The 24,161-nt window shown below is 42.2% G+C and overlaps 1 protein-coding gene across 1 annotated transcript in view; it reads left to right on the forward strand.

Moving 5' to 3' along the window:
- The first annotated feature begins 7 nt into the window (after positions 1–7).
- Positions 8–24,161, forward strand: part of LOC138966026 (transmembrane protein 65-like) — a 56,047-nt gene continuing 31,893 nt past the window's right edge. Inside the window, exons 1-3 of the mRNA XM_070338115.1 lie at positions 8–4,548; positions 5,005–5,158; positions 21,084–21,122. Of these exons, the coding sequence (XP_070194216.1) occupies positions 4,411–4,548; positions 5,005–5,158; positions 21,084–21,122 (331 nt within the window). The 5' untranslated portion in view covers positions 8–4,410. The remainder of the gene's footprint in view (positions 4,549–5,004; positions 5,159–21,083; positions 21,123–24,161) is intronic.

The raw sequence follows: 24,161 nt of genomic DNA on the forward strand, positions 1-24,161 counted from the left end.
GTCACTGTGTGTGTGTGTGTGTGTGTGTGTGTGTGTGTGTGTGTGTGTGTGTGTCACTGTGTGTGTGTGTGTGTGTGTGTGTGTGTGTGAGTGTGTGTGTGTTTGCGTGAACAGATACTTTTTACCAAGGTCCTGAGTTTTCCTTATTGTGCAAGGCCGAAGACATGCATGCTCTTATTGATTGGTATTGTGTGTGAGAGTTGAGTTTATTTATCACATTTGATGGATGCCTAAGGCATTGTACACCTTACTTGTTGATATTTTTATTGAAGACTATGTAAATACTTGTCGAGAGTCAAGAATTAAAGCAGAACAAAAAAAGTTCAACAAAATTGTGGTGCCTATTTTGCTTTGGGTTTTCTTCCATTATGTCACTGTTTCATTATCACATCACGTCTCTGTCTCACTACCAGCAGTCCTTCTCATCATATTCTACCTTTCTTGTTTCTGTCTCATTTCAGTCGCACTCTTTTTTTCTTCTTTTTTGTGCTTGTATTCTCTTTACAGCTGAACATCATGCACTTTCTTCAAATCAGTTACAAGTTGCTGTATACATGCAATCCTTTCATTCACATTTCTCTTTCCATCCAATTCTAGTAAGTGAATGAAGCCTTGGGTTATTCACCCTATATATACATTACTATAGTATTAATGTATTTGGACATGAACTGACTGATGGTACATGTACTAAATTTCAGTGTTCAAATTACTGTCTCTCAGGCTTTCTGTCTCGGCCTGTCTGATCATAATTATATAAAAGACATCACCCTTTTGATGTCAACTGACAAAAATTTGCTCTTGGCTGAAATGTTATAGGTGCTCATTCAGTATCATCTTCCCACTTGTAAGAAAGGTAGCCTGGTGTTCATTTTGATTTCAGTGATTAAGGCTGGTTGTCTTTGTGTGTGTGTGTGAAAAAAACCTAGAACTGAGTGACAAACTTTTTTGACTTTTTCACTGCTTAGTTATGCAGAACGAGTCTAAGTCGACCAAAAGTGGGTGCATTCCCTGTAGGTGCACTTCCTTTAGGCGTTTTTCCTGTATACAGGGAATGGGGATCAGCTCGTTACTCCCCCGGCTCGTTACTCCCCCTTAGGGTTAGGGTTAGTAACAAGCCAGGGGAGTAACGAGCCGGGGGAGTAACGAGATGCTCCCCAGGGAATGCACCCGAGTGCATTTCCTGTAGGACCGTACGATACCGCTCAATCTCGCGCCAAGCCCGTGACTCATCTCAGCAATGTTTACCTTCATAGACATCCAAAATGCCGTGGATGGTGGATGTTCTCATATCTTCAATAAAAATTGCAGCATTGAAGAGAATCTCTTTGAAAACTAAAGAAAAGGATGGAAAGATATCACATTTTACTGATGCGGCTATGCCTTACGTGACTTTCAGCAGGATCGACAAAACACTACAGATATCACATTTTACTGATGCGGCTATGCCTTACGTGACTTTCAGCAAGATCGACAAAACACTACAGGAAATGCACCCAGGTGCATTCCCTTATTGCAGGAAAAACGCCTACAGGAAGTGCACCGACAGGGAATGTACCCGGTACCCACTTTTGGTTGACTTGGATTCCTTCTGCCTTAGTTATATAGTTGCTGTGTTTCCGTCCATGCAACAAAGATATTCTTAAGGGAAAGCATATGATCTTGAAATACATGTCTCAAAATTTGACAAACAAGAGCAGAACTGAATGGATAATTATTATGCACCCCTAAATTATAGGATACCCTTAAAAGTCTATATAGCTATTCTGATGGACACGTGGGGGAATTCGGGGGCTGTGATTGGATGGTCTCACACATCCCTTTTCCGATCATCAAAGCATAATGCTACGAAAGTCGGCCATTTTTGCCAATATCCAAAAGCATATTGGCAATAACAAAGACGCATGGTTCCGGTTTCTTCCACGTGTATAAAGTACACGCATACCTCGCCAGGTTTGTTAATTTTCTGTGACTACTCGACAGACGATGCCATTTGCTTTGTGTGTGTTTTTGTTGTTGCTTACTGTACATGACATACATTACGTGTAAAATCCAGTTCTTTAACAGGCAACAAACCGTGAATTTAAACTGTGAACATTTTTGTAATTGCTTGACTAAATGGTTTAACATAGAGGGGGGAATCGGGACGAGGGTCGTGGTGTATGTGTGTCTGTGTCTGTGTCTGTGTGTGTGTGTAGAGCGATTCAGACTAAATTACTGGACAGATCTTTATGAAATTTGACATGAGAGTTCCTGGGTATGATATCCCCGGACCTTTTTTTCATTTTTTCGATAAATACCTTTGATGACGTCATATCCGGCTTTTTGTAAAAGTTGAGGCGGCACTGTCACACCCTCATTTTTCAATTAAATTGATTGAAATTTTGGCAAAGCAATCTTCGACGAAGGCCGGGGTTTGGTATTGCGTTTCAGCTTGGTGGCTTAAAAAATAATGAGTGAGTTTGGTCATTAGAATTCGGAAACTTGTAATTATAATTATTTTTTTATTAAACGATCCAAAAACAATTTCATCTTATTTTTCGTAATTTTCTGATTCCAAAAACATATACATTTGGATTATGGATTAAAAACAATCTCTGAAAATTAAAAATTTAAAAATTATGATCAAAATTAAATTTCCGAAATCGATTTAAAAACTTCTTCTTCTTCTTCTTCAGCGTTCGACAATGGCTGTGTCTAGATTCTTTGGCCCGTGATGTTGACGAAGTGGGCTGTGATTTAAAAACAATTTCATCTTATTCCTTGTCGGTTCCTGATTCCAAAAACATATAGATATGATATGTTTGGATTAAAAACACGCTCAGAAAGTTAAAACGAAGAGAGGCACAGAAAAGCGTGCTATGCAGCACAGCGAAACCACTACCGCGCTAAACAGGCTCGTCAGTTTCACTCCGTTTTGCACAAGCGGCGGACTACGGTCATTGTTAAAAAAAAAATGCAGTGCGTTCAGTTTCATTCTGTGAGTTCCACAGCTTGACTAAATGTAGTAATTTTGCCTTACGCGATTTATTTCTGTTCTTTCTGACTTTTAGATGAAGATATATAATTGAGGTTAGGAAGATTGGAAGGTTGTTAATAATAGATGACTCAAATCAACAGGTGGGTGCCAATGGAAACCAGTATCTTTATTTTACTGAGACACTTTAACTATACAAATTATATCCTTGGCTTGAACTTTGAAGAGAAATAATTAGAATTACTATTTCTTTCTCCTACTAGAATATATAATTAAAAATAATAAAACATAAGGCCATAAGAAGGTAGACACCTTAACTTGAATTGTAACCACCCATGGTTTTAATTGCATCAAAAATTCTACACAAAAACCTGGTCTCTGTGTCTCACTTTTGAATAGTTTCACACAGGTGCCTGTGAAGTAACCAACCACCTGTCACGAGGGAGTAATAATTTGAGTGACAACACGATGTAGACACGTAACCGATTTGGTTTGGCACTCCCGCCTCAAGTACAGATTACAAATATTTTTTCCAAACTGTATTTTTCATCCAATATTTCACAAAGGCATATTGAATCTGTGACAGTTATATATTTCTTTCAAGGCTGTGAACATTGTACAATGACTCCCCCCTCGAAGCGATTCCTTCAAGGGACACAACTGTGCTAGACTCTCGGGAAAAAGACATCGTCAGAAAGGACGGCGCAGCAGACGACAACCTCTGGATCTCAGAGCAAGGAAAGCCGAGTCTTCTGATCGATCAGGTACCCTATAACTTCAACAGGGATTGGAAACCAAGAAGCCGGCGTGTTGTTTTTGTGGCAGTCTTAGCGTCGCCTTCACTTTGACATTCAGGAAAAGGATTGCCTTTGACAGGAGCCGCTGTGCACGCAATATTGGTATTCAAGTTCACTGTGGTATTGTTTCTGAAATGAACGTGGGCGTGTAAACGGATTTCATTGTGTGATTCTTACTTGTTGCCGCAAATTGTTGGGATCGATGACCGAAATTCATGCTCCGAGTGAAAATGTAAGAGTTGTTTATACGGCTTCCAAAGTAATGAGAAAGAAAGTGTCAAAGTTCAGAACAAACAACTAATTTAGTCACTCAGTAATTGAGCAACCCAGGTGTTCATTACATCATTACCTGGACTGGTCAGTATTGATAATTACAAGAAATCTCTTGCACCGTGGTTTTGATATTATCAGTTATCACAGTTGACCAGGCTTCAGAGACAGCACAAGTACTCAATCTGGAACAGTTTGTGTTTCTTCAGTTGTAGAAGTTGTCATGACAGTTGATACGGAAATAGCTCTTTCTTTACCATTGCGAAATTGTCTTCTGCTGATTACGAGGAGATGAGCAAATAACTGAAAGAGTAAAGGAGTTAACGACCAGAGATTATTAGGCTACAGCGTGTGTGTTATCCAGACAAAATGTCTGCGACATCATTGAGACTTTGCCAGAAATGTGTGAAACTGAATGCACTTTTTCCAATGATTCAAACTTCTCGTGTTTTACGTACAACTACTCTACCGATCTTCAACAAACACACATGGGTTCCACATGATCAGGTAAGTTCTGAGTTGCTTTTATCTACCAGTTTGATGTTAAATAGGGTTCTTGAAACAATTATACACACACACACACACACACACACACACACTCTCTCTCTCTCTCTCTCTCTCTCTCTCTCTCTCTCTCTCTCTCTCTCTCTCTCTCTCTCTCTCTCTCTCCCTGTGCCTTTTCCATTCCACTTGAGAAGCACTTTTAAACAAGTGTTGCAAATATCAGTAATGAGATATTCATTAAAATTAAGATAAAAATAAACTGGTCGTGTCATTTTTTGCTTTTTGTTGATAAACCAAAACCACCCCCATCCCACACACACACCCCACCCCAAAACACCCCCCCCCACACACACACACACACACACACACCAAGCTAGGGTGTCTGCATAATAAATATTCCGTTGTTATTGTGATAATATCAACATTATCAAATATCAGTAAATGTAATTTTTCTTGCAGGTGCCTAACAAGTTTGTGACAATGTACCGTGATATTCATGGACCAGCACTGCTAGATGACGAAGCTGCACGAGAGTTTGTGTTTGCTTTGAATCATAAAGAACGAGAACATCTCTTTGCTGAGCTTCAAAAGTTTACTGGTGCCCTAGGCAGTGGTAAGTATATATATGTATAGAAATAATTATAATGACCTTTGCTATATATTTGTGATTGAATCCGATTCAATGTTTCCAGTGCCCAAAGCTTTTGATCATTGCATAGTCCTGTTTCTTTGTTAAACTTAAAGTAAGGTTTATTTAGTCTTAAGAGGTCGCACTCATGAAAATGTGGCTTTCTATCATGCAGGTCACTGCCCGTGGATTCTATTTCAAACAGCTAGACTTTTGCTGTGAACCTGAAATTTAAACATGTACCTGTAGTTATAATTTTATATGGGGTTAACTTCTCAACAGCAAAGTATCTCTACAGAAAGTTGGCTGTAGAAAATAAATTGATTTGAGGTATCAAAACATTAGACTAGGGGTGGAGTAGTTCCAAACCAAAACAATCCACACACAAAAAAATCAACAATTACAGAAGCTAGCTGTTGTTTTTGTAAGACAATTGGTGCCAAGAAAAGATGCAAGACTTTTTTTCGTTTTTGTTTTGTGAGATTTCAAAATATTTTTAACTGGTAACTGCAACAGAGAACAGACTTAAACCTAGATGCAAAATGCAAAGGTAAGTGCATGCCAACTAAAAGATACTTTTTGTTTTGTTTTTTGTTTGCTTTTGAATTACTGTTTGCAAGAAAACATTTATTAGAATAAGAACTAATATTCCCGAAAGCTGTTAACTCCTTGAGTTACATTTGGTAGAAATATTATTTTTTGTTATAAAACAGCTTTAGGGGGGAAAGGATTAATATAAGACTTGGGGTTTCTGAAAAATCTACTGAGGTTTGATGAATACATTTTTACAGTACATGTATCATGATAGTAACGAGGAAAAGGTGCTATTAAGAACAAGAAAAATACCAGCACAAAGGAATGAAGAACGGATGTATCTTAAAAATTATAAATAATATTGTCAATGATGCCTGCTGGCCATTCAACAGTATTTGTTTAAACTTTTATTGAAGAAATTGCTGATACAAGATACTCAAGAAAAATAGTAATGTTGCTCTATTTTTGTCAACCAAAGAATGAAATAAAGTCCTCCTGGTACAATAACCCGCTTTGACATTGTGACGCTCAATGCACGTTTATATTGTGAGTAACCTAGCTTTTAACCGCATTTTCTGCCTGACATTGATAAACATTAAAAATAAGATCTGTTTCAGTTTCTGATGCATTTGCTAGACTATTTTAGATTATCAGTTAAATTAACTCCTGTGCTCTTGGGTGTCATATATCATAGACTCACCATGCTCCATAAAGTGACTGGGGGAAATGTGGGCTGACAAGTTTGTTGCTACATTGTATTTTCTTCTGTTGTTATGCTAATTTTGTATTGAGTTATTTTCTTGCATTTTTTTTTATTTAAAAAAAAAATTTAGTCAAGTTTTGACTAAATGTTTTCAGATAGAAAATGAGGATAGGATGGTGGCGTATGTGTGTATATATATGTGTAAAGCAAGTCCCGAAAAACTACTTGACAGATCCCAGTGAACATTTACATGTATACAATTTCTTCCAAAAGATAGCCCCAGATGGGTTTTTTGTTATACATTTTTTTTTATTAATGACTCGGTCTGACTATAGTATTTCCCTCTATGGAATGTACATTAATATTTTGTTTTGACTGTAGAATGATTTTGTATTGCTAGCTGGTGTGCTGTTAAGTGATTTGAGTGGACAGGTGACACCCTTGGTTTGTTTACTCAACAAGTACTTTATTTACACATGAATTATGCTTTGTACACATACAGCTATTGTGTGTTGGAATAATACTAGCCTAGTTCTCTGCAAACACCTCCCAATTGATTAGGAAGGAGTGGGAATTCTATTTAGCTGAGAAAGCTGTACAAGCAGTTGAGAAAATATTCATAACACAACAGGCTGTGTATGCTTACAGACAAAGGCACAGACACATATGTAGACAAACAGACAGACGGACAGACACACACACAGAGTACAAACAGACACACAGACATATCTTGTGGAAAGCCTCAGTAGACATTGCAAAATGTAAGAGCCAGTATTGTCTACATTCTTTTCCTGTTTGTGTGTGTCTCTCTCTCTCTCTCTCTCTCTCTCTCTCTCTCTCTCTCTCTCTCTCTCTCTCTCTCTCTCTCTCTCTCTCTCTCTCTCTCTCTCTCTCTCTCTCTCTCTTTTTAGCTCTCAATTTATGCTCAACAATGTTTTATTTTTCTTCTGTCTCTTTTTTTCTGATTGTAGAATCTCAGTTGAACACTTTGATCAAACAGAAACTTTCTTTAAAAGCTACAGGCTGGAAAAAGAATAGAAACTACATTACCAACAACTGAAATAGGATGGACACGATGATTCCTGCTTGATCAGACTAAATGTTACTCATTTGAAACCGTTAGCTCTACATATATATAGTTCGCCGAGCATTTAGTTCCTTCATAGTTTTTCCATCTAACTCTCTGACTGTCTGTCTCTTGTCTCTCTCTCTCTCTCTCTCTCTCTCTGTCTCTCTGTCTCTGTCTCTCTCTCTCTCTCTCTCTCTCTCTCTCTCTCTCTTGGGAGGAGGTGGTGGTGCAGTAGACCCCCCCCCCCTTTAAGACACCCCCGAATTTAAGTTGCCTCCCTTTGAAGACTGGTTTTTTTCACATTTTTTGTTAATGTTCCCTGAAAATGTATCTCCATTTCAATTATCCCCCCTTTTTAGGACACGATTTTTTCAGATTTGTCACGGTTTCAGTCTTAAAACTGGGGTCATTGGTGGGGGTGGGGGTAGGGGGGTCATTTGTGGGGGTGGGGGGGTAGGGGGGTCCACTGTAATAATATCTTGAAAACAGCTCTGTGGAAGTGTCACTTACAGACACTCACAGCACATTCGCACAACCATGCACGCACGCACACACGTACGCACACACACAAGCGCACGCACACACACACACACACACACACACACACACACACACACACACACACACACACAACTTGGATGGCATTTTTGCAGTAAGGGATTTTGGATGCTTCTCAGATTCATCTTGAAAGGAAACGATCTCCTGAGTTTTATGTAACAAAACAGACAGCCACTTAAACAACTACAATGTCGCCCAGAGCCGTGAATGGACTCTTGCAGCAGGTTAACTGCATCTCATATAGAGCACTGTAACAACTCTGGAGACAATTTCAGCCTGCTTCAGAGAATAAGGTGAGTCATGCTACCCTAAATGCTCGGCTGTGTTTGTTCGTACTGGCACACACTATTGTTGAAAAGGGCAGAATTGTTCCCTGGGTTAAAGGCATGGCTTGCGTCCATTGAATGAAACAGGCAATGATGAGAGAGAGAGAGAGAGAGAGAGAGATAGATAATAATAATAATAATAATAATAATAAATGAACATTTATAGAGCGCAACATCATAACTTTACAATTATGCTCTTTGCAGTAAGGGATTTTGGATGCTTCTCAGATTCTTGAGCTCTGAGGTGCTTCTGAAACCGACCTGTTACTATTTGTATCAGGTTAGTCTACCGTATTCAGTTGCACGGGTGAATATCGTTACTGTTTTGTTATTTTATGCGGCCAAGCACAATCCGAACTTTTTTGCACCCCCCTCCCCACACGTTTTTTTCTGCTCTTTTTCTCCTTCTCTTCTCTTCCTCCTCATCCTCCTTGTTTATCCTCCTTCTCTGTGTCCTCTTCTGCAACCTTTTGTTCTGCTCTCAGAGTGAGCGCTGCTGATACTGCAGTGACGCGTGTTTGCAATATCCTTGATGTACTGAGCTAAGCTCTCAGGAAACAACTCCTTCTCCTTCTCTTAGCCTCCTCGATCCTCCTCTCTTTTTTTACACCCCCCCTTCCCTCCCTTTCCTCCTTGCCCTGACCTTTTGTTATGATCTGAATGAACGCCGCTGCTGTTGCTGCAGTAAAGCGTGTTTACAGTATCCTTGATGTACTGAGCTTTCTTTTAATGAAGTCCTTCTTCTCTTGCCCTACTCAAGTCTCCTCTCATCTTCTTCGATTTCCCCTTCCACCGCCTCTTTTTCTTCCTCTTCGACTGTGACCATTTGTTCTGCTCCAAGTGCGCTGTTGTTGCTGCTGCTGCGGCATTGACAAATGTTTGTGGCATCCTTGATACATTTACTTAGCTCTCCAATAATGAACTCCTTCTTCTGTCCTTACCCTCCTCTTTGTCTTGGTTTTCCCCCTCTACCTCCTCTTTGTCTTGGTTTTCCCCCTCTACCTCCTCTTTGTCTTGGTTTTCCCCTCTACCTCCTCTTTGTCTTGGTTTTCCCCTCCACCTCCTCTTTGTCTTGGTTTCCCCTCTACATCCTCTTTGTCTTGGTTTTCCCCTCTACCTCCTCTTTGTCTTGGTTTTCCCCTCTACCTCCTCTTTGTCTTGGTTTTCCCCTCCACCTCCTCTTTGTCTTGGTTTTCCCCTCTACCTCCTCTTTGTCTTGGTTTTCCCCTCCACCTCCTCTTTGTCTTGGTTTTCCCCTCTACCTCCTCTTTGTCTTGGTTTTCCCCTCTACCTCCTCTTTGTCTTGGTTTTCCCCTCCACCTCCTCTTTGTCTTGGTTTTCCCCTCTACCTCCTCTTTGTCTTGGTTTTCCCCTCTACATCCTCTTTGTCTTGGTTTTCCCCTCTACATCCTCTTTGTCTTGGTTTTCCCCTCTACCTCCTCTTTGTCTTGGTTTTCCCCTCTACTTCCTCTTTGTCTTGGTTTTCCCCTCCACCTCCTCTTTGTCTTGGTTTTCCCCTCTACCTCCTCTTTGTCTTGGTTTTCCCCTCTACCTCCTCTTTGTCTTGGTTTTCCCCTCTACCTCCTCTTTGTCTTGGTTTTCCCCCTCTACCTCCTCTTTGTCTTGGTTTTCCCCTCTACCTCCTCTTTGTCTTGGTTTTCCCCTCTACCTCCTCTTAGTCTTGGTTTTCCCCTCTACCTCCTCTATGTCTTGGTTTTCCCCTCTACCTCCTCTATGTCTTGGTTTTCCCCTCTACCTCCTCTTAGTCTTGGTTTTCCCCTCTACCTCCTCTTTGTCTTGGTTTTCCCCTCTACCTCCTCTTAGTCTTGGTTTTCCCCTCTACCTCCTCTTAGTCTTGGTTTTCCCCTCTACCTCCTCTTAGTCTTGGTTTTCCCCTCTACCTCCTCTTAGTCTTGGTTTTCCCCTCTACCTCCTCTTAGTCTTGGTTTTCCCCTCTACCTCCTCTTAGTCTTGGTTTTCCCCTCTACCTCCTCTTAGTCTTGGTTTTCCCCTCTACCTCCTCTTAGTCTTGGTTTTCCCCTCTACCTCCTCTTTGTCTTGGTTTTCCCCTCTACCTCCTCTTAGTCTTGGTTTTCCCCTCTACCTCCTCTTTGTCTTGGTTTTCCCCTCTACCTCCTCTTTGTCTTGGTTTTCCCCCTCTACCTCCTCTTTGTCTTGGTTTTCCCCTCTACCTCCTCTTAGCAGACCTGTTTACCCTTACGATTTTGGCGTAATTTATTACGATTTTCTGCAAAAAATACGCCATTCCGCTATCCGTGTCAAGACTACGATTTTCATAAATAAAAAAAAAATGTAAAAATTTTTTTATTTTTTTTTAATCAATTCACATGTTTGGCATTGTTTTTTCAATGGCAAAACGGGGTGAAAAAGCACAGGACTGACCAGAGATCATGTCTGTCTGATGAGACGCTGGAGAGCCTAAATTATTCTAGTGGTGAAGTCTCGCCCTCACTCATTCGGCAAGCGCAAGTACAGTAGAGAAGCGCTTGACACACTGAAAAAAGCCTACTACGAGCAAAAGAAAAAGAATCAGTGATGCATGTGCTTTTGATGTGATCTTCGTTGAAATTATGATGACTACAAAAACTGACTGATGTGTTTTGTTTGTGAATGATGGATATATGTGCATGATTGCGTTTCGCAGACACAGTTGTCATGTGCGTTGTAATTGGCGACGAATGCTGGATGATTACTATTTTTGTGCCAGGATTACTATTTTTGGGGCTGAGCATTACTCCAAAACACTTATGGGGGTAAACAGGTCTGTCTTAGTCTTGGTTTTCCCCTCTACCTCCTCTTAGTCTTGGTTTTCCCCTCTACCTCCTCTTTGTCTTGGTTTTCCCCTCTACCTCCTCTTTGTCTTGGTTTTCCCCTCTACCTCCTCTTTGTCTTGGTTTCCCCCTCTACCTCCTCTTTGTCTTGGTTTTCCCCTCTACCTCCTCTTCTTCCTTCTCCTCGTACCCCTACCACCCCCTTCCCCGTCCCTTTTGTTTTGCTGCCAAATCGCTGCTACTGGTTTAAAGACGAATTGAAACAAACTGAGTCCGACAGAGACAATTCATTTCCTCCTCGCACGACTTTTCTGGATTTTGTCTCCAAAACTACACACAAGAGGCAGCAAAACAAGGGGAAATAAGAAAGAGGCTGGGGAAGGAAAAACCAATGAGCCACATTGAATTCGCTACCTGACACTTTCAGAATGGTTGAGATACATTTTCACGTTTGTAGTACAGTGGAACCTCTCTTTTAAAACACCTCGTTATGAGACCACCGCCCTCATCTAACACTAGTGTTTCACATTTTGTTCGGTGAATGACGTCTGCAAACTTACATCCATTTTAAGACTCCCTCCCTTGTTAGAACTAATTTTCTCAGTGTGTGTAGGTCTTAAAAGGGTGTTTGACTGTATCCCAGATCTCTGCCAACACCAGATGCAGTAGTCTGTGCCGGATTAACACCAACACCAGATGCAGTAGTCTGTGCCGGATTAACACCAACAACGGCACTGTTTCGTCCCCTAGAGGAACACTCTTTCTGCTTGTGTGTCAGTGTTCGTTGCAGACCTCTGTCATCAAGCGTCCATACAAGGCAATTTGACGTCGGCTTCTCTGAGGCATCCGTCCAGCACTGTCAGCCAAGAGGCTTGAAGCAGACTCTTTCTCTGCTCTTACCCTCTTTGCTGTCAGCGTGATTGAAAGGTTCACTTTCGGGTGATGTAGCTCGCTGGTTGGCCGTTTCGCTGGATAGTACGGTACTTGATTAAAAATTCAATCACTGGGTCGATCTAACTGTCAGTCACTTTGTTACTTATTTAGTTAATAAAGCCCCAAGTTCCATCTGTGGTCCGGTTTGACTGCTTTGGATGCGGTGAATCTTGGAGTTGGCCCATTCAACACGTTTTCATCACGTGTGTGGACGTAATAGAAATTCCTGACAAACACTACTGTGTGCGTTTTGTGTGTGGGTGTGTGTGTGCGTGTTTTGTGTGCGTGTGTGCGTGCGTGCGCTGGTGGTTTGTGTGTGTGTGATTTGTAAAGACTGAAAAGAAATCTCGGGCAAATTGATTGCAAGGCGTCTGCTTGTGCTTGCTCTGCAGCGACAATGAAGAAGATGCGATGCCAAGAAAGCAACACAAATTACACTTGTCACTTCCCACAACATCGCGTGTGTTGGGAAACGCAGCTCCTGGCTTAGGTTAATTGATACATGGGGGACATTCTTCAAGGTAATATCGTTAGGATTCGTGGGTGGAGTCTCCCTCTTCTGCAAACAATCGAAGTCCACCTCAACTTTCTCCGTCTCCCCCCTCCCCCCCACCTCCCCCACCCCCTCCCCATTAGGAAAAACAAAACAAAGCCGGCATGGCGACATAAGAGGATGAAAATTGATGTGGCGTTGCACAGAAACAGAGTACGTTGTCCGTCTCCTGATTGTGGTTCAGGGCGGAGGTTAAAGCTTGGGAATGCGATCAATACTCGCGCGTGTGTGTGTGTGTGTGTGTGTGTGTGTGTGTGTTGTTGTTTCTGTGAGTGTGTATGTTTGTGTCCACTTTCGTATAATGCACTACGACGCCCATAATGTTTATTGATGACCACGCTGTTCGCTCGCAGTTCAATATTTAAAAAAACAACTCGTGTAAATCTGGTACGACACAGCAAGCCATGTAGTATTCTCTATGTCCACTTTCGTATAATGCACTACGACGCCCATAATGTTTATTGATGACCACGCTGTTGAAATAAAATCGATTTCAAAATCTAAGCATAAAGTGGAACTAATGTTAACTGTTCTGGATGACACGGAAGACAACACCAAATCTCGAACACCCGCTGAAGCCATTGCAAGGAAACAAAATATATGAGATGAGGATTAATGCAGTGATTTATTTGTGTTTAGAGCCATACAAATGAGTGAAAACGACGCCAGATTGTGCAAACACAAGATATTCAGATAAGCATATGTAGTGTTCAGCATAAAGCAGTTGTTTTTGCTTTGCATACTGAAATGAATAAGATGGATGGATTTCTACACTCAGTAAACAAAAGATGGCTTTGTTTGTGAACACAGGCGTCTTGTCATCCATTGTAAGAGTTCCATTCGGGATTGGTTTTGAGTTGCTGAGTGCACACACTTCTCTGTCATTGTGAGCAGATTTTGTCTGTAGGTCATATTCAGTTCGGTTGGGAGAGGGAGAGAGAGTGAGAGAGAGAGAACACTGAATGGGTTATTGTACTGAGGCCACAGACCCACATATGCAAACCGGGGTTGGGGAAGGGGGGGGGGGGGGGGGGGGGGGGGGGGGGGAAGGCTCTAAAAATATGTTAATAAAACGAGAAGGAAAAATAAAAGAGAGATAGTCTGTATGTTGTGTTTGCAATCCGTCGAGTGTGAAAAATGGTTATTTTTGGTTGTTCTGGGAAGAAAATAGCAATGTGTATAAAATGTCAGAGAGAGAGAGAGCGATATCCATCCGAGGAGTATGTCATCAACATAAGTATCTATGCTTTCGAGAGTGAGAGACGGGAGGGAGGAAGAGAAGTACAAAAAACAACGTTTAGTAAGAACCGACCACTCCCCTCCCGGACACGGGGAATTATTTGGCTACTGCGGATTGACATACGACGACAATATTAGTGAACAAATAGCGACAGAGAGAGACACACACACATTGAGTGTGTTCCGTGAGAGTAAACCACAAAAGATCAATGCATGTGCCTCCACATCTAGCACAACTCGCACAACATATAAATAATTTATAGAAGGAAAGATTGTTCTTGATTTTTCCCCCTCTGTTGAAGTCATCTATTGATTGGCGTTGATCTCCATAAGCCAGGTTCGTGCATATGTCGAGATATTCGTAGCAGCGGAACGTGTCTCCAAAATGAAACCAAAGTCGAAATGGACAGCAAGATTGGAAAAACTGTAAAAATAAAAATGAAATTTAAACCCGTTTGACGATTTGGCCCCACCGACGGGCGCAATGGTGGTAAGACGCCGGCCTCCAAAGCGGAAGGTCCTGGGTTCGAATCCCGGCCGCGCCTGGTGGGTTAAGGTGGAGATTTTTTCCGATCTCTCAGGTCAACTTATGTGCAGACCTGCTAGTGCCTTCGTGTGTAAGCACAAGACCAAGTGTGCACGGAAAAGATCCTGTACTCCATGTCAGAGTTCGGTGGGTTATAGAAACACGAAAATACCCAGCATGCTTCCTCCGAAAGTGGCGTATGGCTGCCTAAATGGCGGGGTAAAAACGGTCATACACGTAAAAATCCACTCATGCAAAAATACGAGTGTATGTGGGAGTTTCAGCCCACGAACGCAGAAGAAGAAGAAGAAGGCCCCATGCAATTTTTTTGGCTTCGTTTTTCTTTTGCTATTTGTGTGTGTGTTATTTGTGTAAGACGCTTTCTTTGTTCTTTTACTTCTTTTTTGGCAATTTTGTCTTCGGTTAAACTGTTGAGTTCATCGTGTTAAAAAAGCTTTGAAAGAAATGTTTGATAGTGTTACTATTTCCTTTGCGGCCAGTTCATTGTCCCCTAAGGCTTCGTAAAAAGTGCTTTATGGTTTTGTCCTTTCTTATTTTTTTTTTTTTTTTTTTTTTTTACCAAATAGTGCGAGATCTTGGTCGAGAATCGATCCACAAAGTCGCTTTCCTTATCCACAAAGGTATAAATCAGGGAGGGAAGACGAGAAGTAAATCACCAAGCAATACTTTCATGCTATAGTGGGTCTCCAGAGTGTCCGTCATGTGTCTGGAGAATGACAAAACAAGTCGCGTAAGGCGAAAATACAATATTTAGTCAAGTAGCTGCCATTTTTCAGCAAGACCGTATACTCGTAGCATCGTCAGTCCACCGCTCATGGCAAAGGCAGTGAAATTGACAAGAAGAGCGGGGTAGTAGTTGCGCTAAGAAGGATAGCACGCTTTTCTGTACCTCTCTTTGTTTTAACTTTCTGAGCGTGTTTTTAATCCAAACATATCATATCTATATGTTTTTGGAATCAGGAACCGACAAGGAATAAGATGAAAGTGTTTTTAAATTGATTTGGACAATTTAATTTTGATAATAATTTTTATATATTTAATTTTCAGAGCTTGTTTTTAATCCGAATATAACATATTTATATGTTTTTGGAATCAGCAAATGATGGAGAATAAGATAAACGTAAATTTGGATCGTTTTATAAATTTTTATTTTTTTTTACAATTTTCCGATTTTTAATGACCAAAGTCATTAATTAATTTTTAAGCCACCAAGCTGAAATGCAATACCGAACCCCGGGCTTCGTCGAAGATTACTTGACCAAAATTTGAACCAATTTGGTTGAAAAATGAGGGCGTGACAGTGCCGCCTCAACTTTCACGAAAAGCCGGATATGACGTCATCAAAGACATTTATCAAAAAAATGAAAAAAATGTTCGGGGATTTCATACCCAGGAACTCTCATGTCAAATTTCATAAAGATCGGTCCAGTAGTTTAGTCTGAATCGCTCTACACACACACACACACACACACACGCACGCACGCACACACGCACACACGCACGCACATACACCACGACCCTCGTTTCGATTCCCCCTCGATGTTAAAACATTTAGTCAAAACTTGACTAAATGTAAAAAGACACGCATATGCAGCGGTTATCGTGGCGCAGACGTTGAAAAAAAGAGTCAGAAAACACTGAACAGTACTTCTACTACTCTCGGTCTACTATAGAGTCTATCTGCAAAAAGCAATAACTAACAGTAAAAATTGTTGCGCAGATTTGACCTGAATAAATACATAAATACATCAATAGATACATATCTACATCAATAAATAACGATTTGGTTGTTAGTTTCTAAAGTCCCTTCAACCGTTTTGGCTTTGGGGGACCGAATACAGAACGAGACAGAAAACACATTATCAGTACCTCGTACTACTCTCTCAAGTCTTCTAAAGAGTCTGTCGGCGAAGAAAAAAAAGCACCAGCCATGCAGACAGCGTTAATCGGGTCGCGGACGTTTGGGGAGTGATTTAGTGCTCTATTAGCTGATCACGACACTTCCTAGCCGTCGTCACCAACTTCTTTTCCCTAGCGTTGCGTGGAGTTCCTGCTGATGGGAATCGAAAGGGTTAATTGCTGTCTCCGGCCTGTTGGCCTCAGTTTCAGCTGGACCTAGACACGATTTATTTCGAAGTGTTGACGGTTTTATTTGGGGGGGCGTGTGTGTGGGGGGGGGGGGGGGGGGGTGTTTGAGTGTGTGTGTGTGTGCGTGCGTGCTTGTGTGTGCGCGCGCACACGCGCGAATAATTTTGCCAACCCTCCCCTCCCGCCTATCTCTCATCGGGTAATTCCCCACTCACCAAATCAACACGAACTAAACTAAAGAGCCCAAGACACTGAGTTATATATATAGACCTATGTGTATACATCTCTATGTGGCCAAAGAAGCAATGACGTGCTTGTAATGCTGTCTCTTTCGCCGCATCAAGGTCATCCCTGGATCTCAATTTCAGTCAAGTCAAGCTGCGAGTACATGGGTGTCCTGTTCTCAGTGCACGGATACCTGTCTATTTCTGGAAGCGTGTGGGTGTTGGAGAAAAACAGAATTATTGTTGTTGTTGTTGTTGTTGTTGTTGTTGTTGTTGTTGTTGTTGTTGTTGTTGTTGTTGTTGTTGTTGTTGCAAGAGCATTGTTCCTCCCGAGGCAAGAATCAAGAATCAAAGTAAACGAAGCACAGTATACTGCTTGCAGATGTCAATGGCACAGTGAATGACTTGTATGTTTGGCACATGTGCACAGTGCTATAAGAAACCTTTGTTTGCTTGCACGCCACCCCCACCCCCCCCCACCCCCCCACCCCCACCCCCCCCCCCTCATCCTCACAAAAACGTCAACATAAACAACATAAAGGGATCGTTGCAATTTGCTGAAAGGTACATTCCTTAAAATATAATTTTACTTTGCACAGAAATCAAGCAGGCTGCAGCGAATGGTGCTTTTATCCCATGGGAGCCTACAATTTGGGAGCGATCTGTGGTAATGTAGGTAACCGTGTACACGAAAAAGGTACAGATAATTTGCGAGATACACGCTTTCCTCAAATTTACAAACATAAATGCTGTCTTTAATTGAGTCGGAAGTCGACTTTGCGAGGTCTTTACTGAAAATTCAGTGCCATAGCTTCGTCCAGCCAGCTTCGTGAAGTAGACTTCGTGCAGTAGATTTCTCCCATGCCACTCCGGCTTTCAACTCTCTATATCGTGCAGTAGATTTCTCCCATGCCACTCCGGCTTTCAACTCTCTATATCGTGCAGTAGACTTCTCCCATGCCACTCCGGCTTTCAGCTCTCTATATCGTGCAGTAGATTTCTCCCATGCCACTCCGGCTTTCAACTCTCTATATCGTGCAGTAGATTTCTCCCATGCCACTCCGGCTTTCAACTCTCTATATCGTGCAGTAGATTTCTCCCATGCCACTCCGGCTTTCAACTCTCTATATCGTGCAGTAGATTTCTCCCATGCCACTCCGGCTTTCAGCTCTCTATCGTCTGGAATGTATGCGATTCGCAAGCGCAGAAACTCCCAGGTCGCGTGCGTCAAGTTTTGACTAAATGTTTTAACATAGAGGGGGGAATCGAGACGAGGGTCGTGGTGTATGTGTGTGTGTGTGTGTGTGTGTGTGTGTGTGTGTGTGTGTGTGTAGAGCGATTCAGAGTAAACTACTGGACCGATCTTTATGACATTTTTCATGAGAGTTCCTGGGTATGATATCCCCAGATGGTTTTTTTCATTTTTTCGATAAATGTCTTTGATGACGTCATATCCGGCATTTTGTAAAAGTTGAGGCGGCACAGTCACACCCTCATTTTCCAATCAAATTGATTTGAAATTTTGGCCAAGCAATCTTCGACGAAGGCCGGACTTTGGTATTGCATTTCAGCTTAAATTGATTAATGACTTTGTTCATTACAAATCTGAAAATTGTAATTAAAATTACTTTTTGGCTCACGTAAGTGTAGCCTATGCGATCGTAACTTTGTCTGTCTGTGCGTGCGTTTGTGCGTGCGTGTGTGCGTGTGTGTGTATGTCTGTGGTAGAAACTTTAACATTTCCGAGTCTATGTGTGAGTGGTTATCCAAGACTATGGATAAAGCTCGCATAAGATTACGTCACGGTCAAAAGTGTTTGACGTCAATTAATGCATCATGACTGCATGCCTCCCTGTAGTCTTTCTCTCTCGCGTGGTGTGTGTGGTCTCGGTCATTGTTATTTTGAGCGGGCCGAGACTATTTGGCAGTCGTGTCCCTGTAAGTAGGCTACATGCAGACACAGACAGATCTAGATCTAGTGACTAGTGTCTCTCTTTCTTGCACAGTCGTCACCTAAGCTTACTGTGTGTGTGGGTGTGTATGTGTGACGGAGTGATTGAGTTTGTGTTACTGTTTGTCTATTTCTTACGTGAGCCTTGAAGGCTTCGCCTCTTGTTTATAAAACGATCCAAAATTACGTTTATCGTATTCTTCATCATTTTCTGATTCCAGAAACATATAAATATGTTATATTCGGATTAAAAACAAGCGGTGGACAGACGATGCTACGAGTGTACGGTCTTGCGGAAAAAATGCAATGCGTTCAGTTTCATTATGTGAGTTCGACTGAGCTTGACTAAATGTTGTATTTTCGCTTTACGCGACTTGTTTCCATTTCAACCAAAAGCATGCTTTCGCAACTTTCTGGCGATTTGGATCAATGTATCGTTGTGGAGTGTCACTGTTAAAGAACATGAAGGACTAATATAGAATTTTCTCGTTCGTGTGGTTTTGGTTTACATGGATATGTCTGCGGTATAAATGTCACTCATAGGTTTTGTGTTCTATCATAGTGATAATAAGGGCAACAGCTAACTGTATGACGATGCAGTTCGGGCAAATTCAGGAAAGATTGTGTGGGCGAGTGGGGATAACGAGATAATTTGTGTGTGTGTGTGTGTGTGTGTTTGTGTGTGAGTGTGTGTGTGTGTGTGTGTGAGTGTGAGTGTGTGTGTGTGTGTGTGTGTGTGTGTGTGTGTGTGTGAGTGTGTGTGTGTGTGTGTGTGTGTGTGTGCGTGCGCCGGGCGTGCGTGAGTGCGTACATGAGTGCTTGGGTGTGTGTTTTACATCTTTCAGGCACGATTGTTTTTTCTTTGATTTCTTTTCTCCAAATTTATCTCCATTAGGTTTGATTGGTTCTACATTGGCTGATGGCACAGCGACGAAATATATACGGCATTATTTGCCCAAAAAAAATATCTTGCACTATCTCCCCGCCCCCCCCCCCCCCCCTCTTCTGCACACCTCTCCCCCCAGTATATAAAATCTGGTGGAACATTAATTCCTCCTGTCTTTTTCCCCACCCCCTCTCTCCCCTCCCCCCGGTCCCATATGACCTAATTCTGTTGAAATTTGAAAGGAGGGGGGGGGGGGGGGTGAGGAGGGGATGGGGAGCATGAGTAACCGGACACACACACGTTTTTATTTCATTTATTTCTCTTTTGTCATTGTTTTAGCTTTCGCTGTTTTATGGACATGAATTTAAAAGGGAATGAAAAATTCGGTTTGTCAGATCGATCGACGACTCCAGAATTTCTCCTCAGGGGTGTGTGTCAGTCTTGAGATGAAAATAGCACACCGCTATTGCATGCCCTGCCCGCCTCGTCTTATGTTACCTCGGCGTGTCGTTCTCGTCGAGAGAGAGAGAGAGAGAGAGAGAGAGAGAGAGAGAGAAACAGACAGACAGACAGACAGACAGACAGACAGACAGACAGGAAAAGAGAGAGGAAGAGAGTCTTGTTGCTGCTAGATTTCCACTGGAACTGGCCCAACTTTTCCAACAATGCGGGTATACGAGAAACATAGAGAGACAGAAGGTCGAACATGGTTGTCTGGAGAGGCAAGGACGTACGTGTACTGCTTGAAAACAAAACTCGCTAAGTAGCGTTACAATCACCATATGATGCTTGTTTTCACGATTTTGTGTGTAATAACAAATATTCACCAGTTTCCGAGTTTTTTAGCTTTCGGAGTGATTTGAAATAGTTTGTTCCCGTGGTAAGCCCCACTATCGAGAACAAAGTGTTGTGGCAAAGTGTGGTGTTTCACCGTGCCATCATGGTGTTGGACACACAAGCACAGAGGTAAAGAGGGGAAATGACCACGATTTGATGCAGCAAATAAACATGAGTTCTCCTTTTATTTTAGTCTTTTGGAGACCTGTTTTTATTTATACATTTATGGAACAATATTCCTGCAAAATGAAAGTGGTTTTTTTTTTTTTTTTTTTTTTTTGGGGGGGGGGGGGGTCAATGGGGGATGGGGAGATGGAGTGCGTTGGGGTGCTGTATCCCGACATTGTTTGTCATCCTTTGCTGTTGTCACTGGTGTACAGTGCTCCGTGTTTTCCCATTCATTGTATCTCTGTCTGTTTGTCTGTCTGACTCAATGTCTCTCTCTCTCTTTCTCTCTCTCTCTCTCTCTCTCTCTCTCTCTCTCTCTCTCTCTCTCTCTCTCTCTAATGTAATATTATGATGTTATACCATGATGATTATCATTTTTATCTCTCTCTCTCTCTCTCTCTCTCTCTCTCTCTCTCTCTCCCCCCCCCCCCCCCCCCCCCCCGATGTAATACTCTGATGTTATACCACAATGATTAATTTCTCTGACCTCGGTTGTTTTCAGATAGTACAGGAAAACCATCCGCAACTCAACTGAAAATGGGTGAGTGAAATTGATACTTTCCTCTTGAGCCTTGCTTGCTTGCACATCGTATCAAAACCTAGAACAGTTTTACTGTTCATCGAAGTCACATTTAGCATTATACTTTTGTCCCGTGTTATATAACCACCATGTAAACTACCACAGATATTTCCAGACTGTTAAGTGTCATCATAGTACATATGCTTACGAAACAGGTGTGTTTTGAGCTGTGTTTTAAGGGAAGAATGGTCACTGGTGTTGCCAAGTGAATGTGTTTTAAGGGAAGAATGGTCAGTGGGGTTGCCAAGTGAATGTGTTTTAAGGGAAGAATGGTCACTGGGGTTGCCAAGTGAATGTGTTTTAAGGGAAGAATGGTCACTGGGGTTGCCAAGTGAATGTGTTTTAAGGGAAGAATGGTCAGTGGGGTTGCGAAGTGAATGTGTTTTAAGGGAAGAATGGTCACTGGGGTTGCGAAGTGAATGTGTTTTAAGGGAAGAATGGTCACTGGGGTTGCCAAGTGAATGTGTTTTAAGGGAAGAATGGTCACTGGGGTTGCCAAGTGAATGTGTTTTAAGGGAAGAATGGTCACTGGGGTTGCGAAGTGAATGTGTTTTAAGGGAAGAATGGTCACTGGGGTTGCCAAGTGAATGTGTTTTAAGGGAAGAATGGTCACTGGGGTTGCGAAGTGAATGTGTTTTAAGGGAAGAATGGTCACTGGGGTTGCCAAGTGAATGTGTTTTAAGGGAAGAATGGTCACTGGGGTTGCGAAGTGAATGTGTTTTAAGGGAAGAATGGTCACTGGGGTTGCCAAGTGAATGTGTTTTAAGGGAAGAATGGTCACTGGGGTTGCCAAGTGAATGTGTTTTAAGGGAAGAATGGTCACTGGGGTTGCCAAGTGAATGTGTTTTAAGGGAAGAATGGTCACTGGGGTTGCCAAGTGAATGTGTTTTAAGGGAAGAATGGTCACTGGGGTTGCCAAGTGAATGTGTTTTAAGGGAAGAATGGTCACTGGGGTTGCCAAGTGAATGTGTTTTAAGGGAAGAATGGTCACTGGGGTTGCCAAGTGAATGTGTTTTAAGGGAAGAATGGTCACTGGGGTTGCCAAGTGAATGTGTTTTAAGGGAAGAATGGTCACTGGGGTTGCCAAGTGAATGTGTTTTAAGGGAAGAATGGTCACTGGGGTTGCCAAGTGAATGTGTTTTAAGGGAAGAATGGTCACTGGGGTTGCCAAGTGAATGTGTTTTAAGGGAAGAATGGTCAGTGGGGTTGCCAAGTGAATGTGTTTTAAGGGAAGAATGGTCACTGGGGTTGCCAAGTGAATGTGTTTTAAGGGAAGAATGGTCACTGGGGTTGCCAAGTGAATGTGTTTTAAGGGAAGAATGGTCACTGGGGTTGCCAAGTGAATGTGTTTTAAGGGAAGAATGGTCACTGGGGTTGCCAAGTGAATGTGTTTTAAGGGAAGAATGGTCACTGGTGTTGCCAAGTGAATGTGTTTTAAGGGAAGAATGGTCAGTGGGGTTGCCAAGTGAATGTGTTTTAAGGGAAGAATGGTCACTGGGGTTGCCAAGTGAATGTGTTTTAAGGGAAGAATGGTCACTGGGGTTGCGAAGTGAATGTGTTTTAAGGGAAGAATGGTCACTGGGGTTGCGAAGTGAATGTGTTTTAAGGGAAGAATGGTCACTGGGGTTGCGAAGTGAATGTGTTTTAAGGGAAGAATGGTCACTGGGGTTGCGAAGTGAATGTGTTTTAAGGGAAGAATGGTCACTGGGGTTGCCAAGTGAATGTGTTTTAAGGGAAGAATGGTCACTGGGGTTGCGAAGTGAATGTGTTTTAAGGGAAGAATGGTCACTGGGGTTGCGAAGTGAATGTGTTTTAAGGGAAGAATGGTCACTGGGGTTGCCAAGTGAATGTGTTTTAAGGGAAGAATGGTCACTGGGGTTGCCAAGTGAGCTGTGTTTTAAGGGAAGAATGGTCACTGGGGTTGCGAAGTGAATGTGTTTTAAGGGAAGAATGGTCACTGGGGTTGCCAAGTGAATGTGTTTTAAGGGAAGAATGGTCACTGGGGTTGCCAAGTGAATGTGTTTTAAGGGAAGAATGGTCACTGGGGTTGCGAAGTGAATGTGTTTTAAGGGAAGAATGGTCACTGGGGTTGCCAAGTGAATGTGTTTTAAGGGAAGAATGGTCACTGGGGTTGCGAAGTGAATGTGTTTTAAGGGAAGAATGGTCACTGGGGTTGCCAAGTGAATGTGTTTTAAGGGAAGAATGGTCACTGGGGTTGCGAAGTGAATGTGTTTTAAGGGAAGAATGGTCACTGGGGTTGCGAAGTGAATGTGTTTTAAGGGAAGAATGGTCACTGGGGTTGCCAAGTGAATGTGTTTTAAGGGAAGAATGGTCACTGGGGTTGCCAAGTGAATGTGTTTTAAGGGAAGAATGGTCACTGGGGTTGCCAAGTGAATGTGTTTTAAGGGAAGAATGGTCACTGGGGTTGCCAAGTGAATGTGTTTTAAGGGAAGAATGGTCACTGGGGTTGCGAAGTGAATGTGTTTTAAGGGAAGAATGGTCAGTGGGGTTGCGAAGTGAATGTGTTTTAAGGGAAGAATGGTCACTGGGGTTGCCAAGTGAATGTGTTTTAAGGGAAGAATGGTCACTGGGGTTGCCAAGTGAATGTGTTTTAAGGGAAGAATGGTCACTGGGGTTGCCAAGTGAATGTGTTTTAAGGGAAGAATGGTCACTGGGGTTGCCAAGTGAATGTGTTTTAAGGGAAGAATGGTCACTGGGGTTGCCAAGTGAATGTGTTTTAAGGGAAGAATGGTCACTGGGGTTGCCAAGTGAATGTGTTTAAAGGGAAGAATGGTCACTGGGGTTGCCAAGTGAATGTGTTTTAAGGGAAGAATGGTCACTGGGGTTGCCAAGTGAATGTGTTTTAAGGGAAGAATGGTCACTGGGGTTGCCAAGTGAATGTGTTTTAAGGGAAGAATGGTCACTGGGGTTGCCAAGTGAATGTGTTTTAAGGGAAGAATGGTCACTGGTGTTGCCAAGTGAATGTGTTTTAAGGGAAGA

This window comes from Littorina saxatilis, linkage group LG5 (assembly GCF_037325665.1).
Source record: "Littorina saxatilis isolate snail1 linkage group LG5, US_GU_Lsax_2.0, whole genome shotgun sequence".
In the NCBI taxonomy this organism is placed as follows: Eukaryota; Metazoa; Mollusca; class Gastropoda; order Littorinimorpha; family Littorinidae; genus Littorina; species Littorina saxatilis.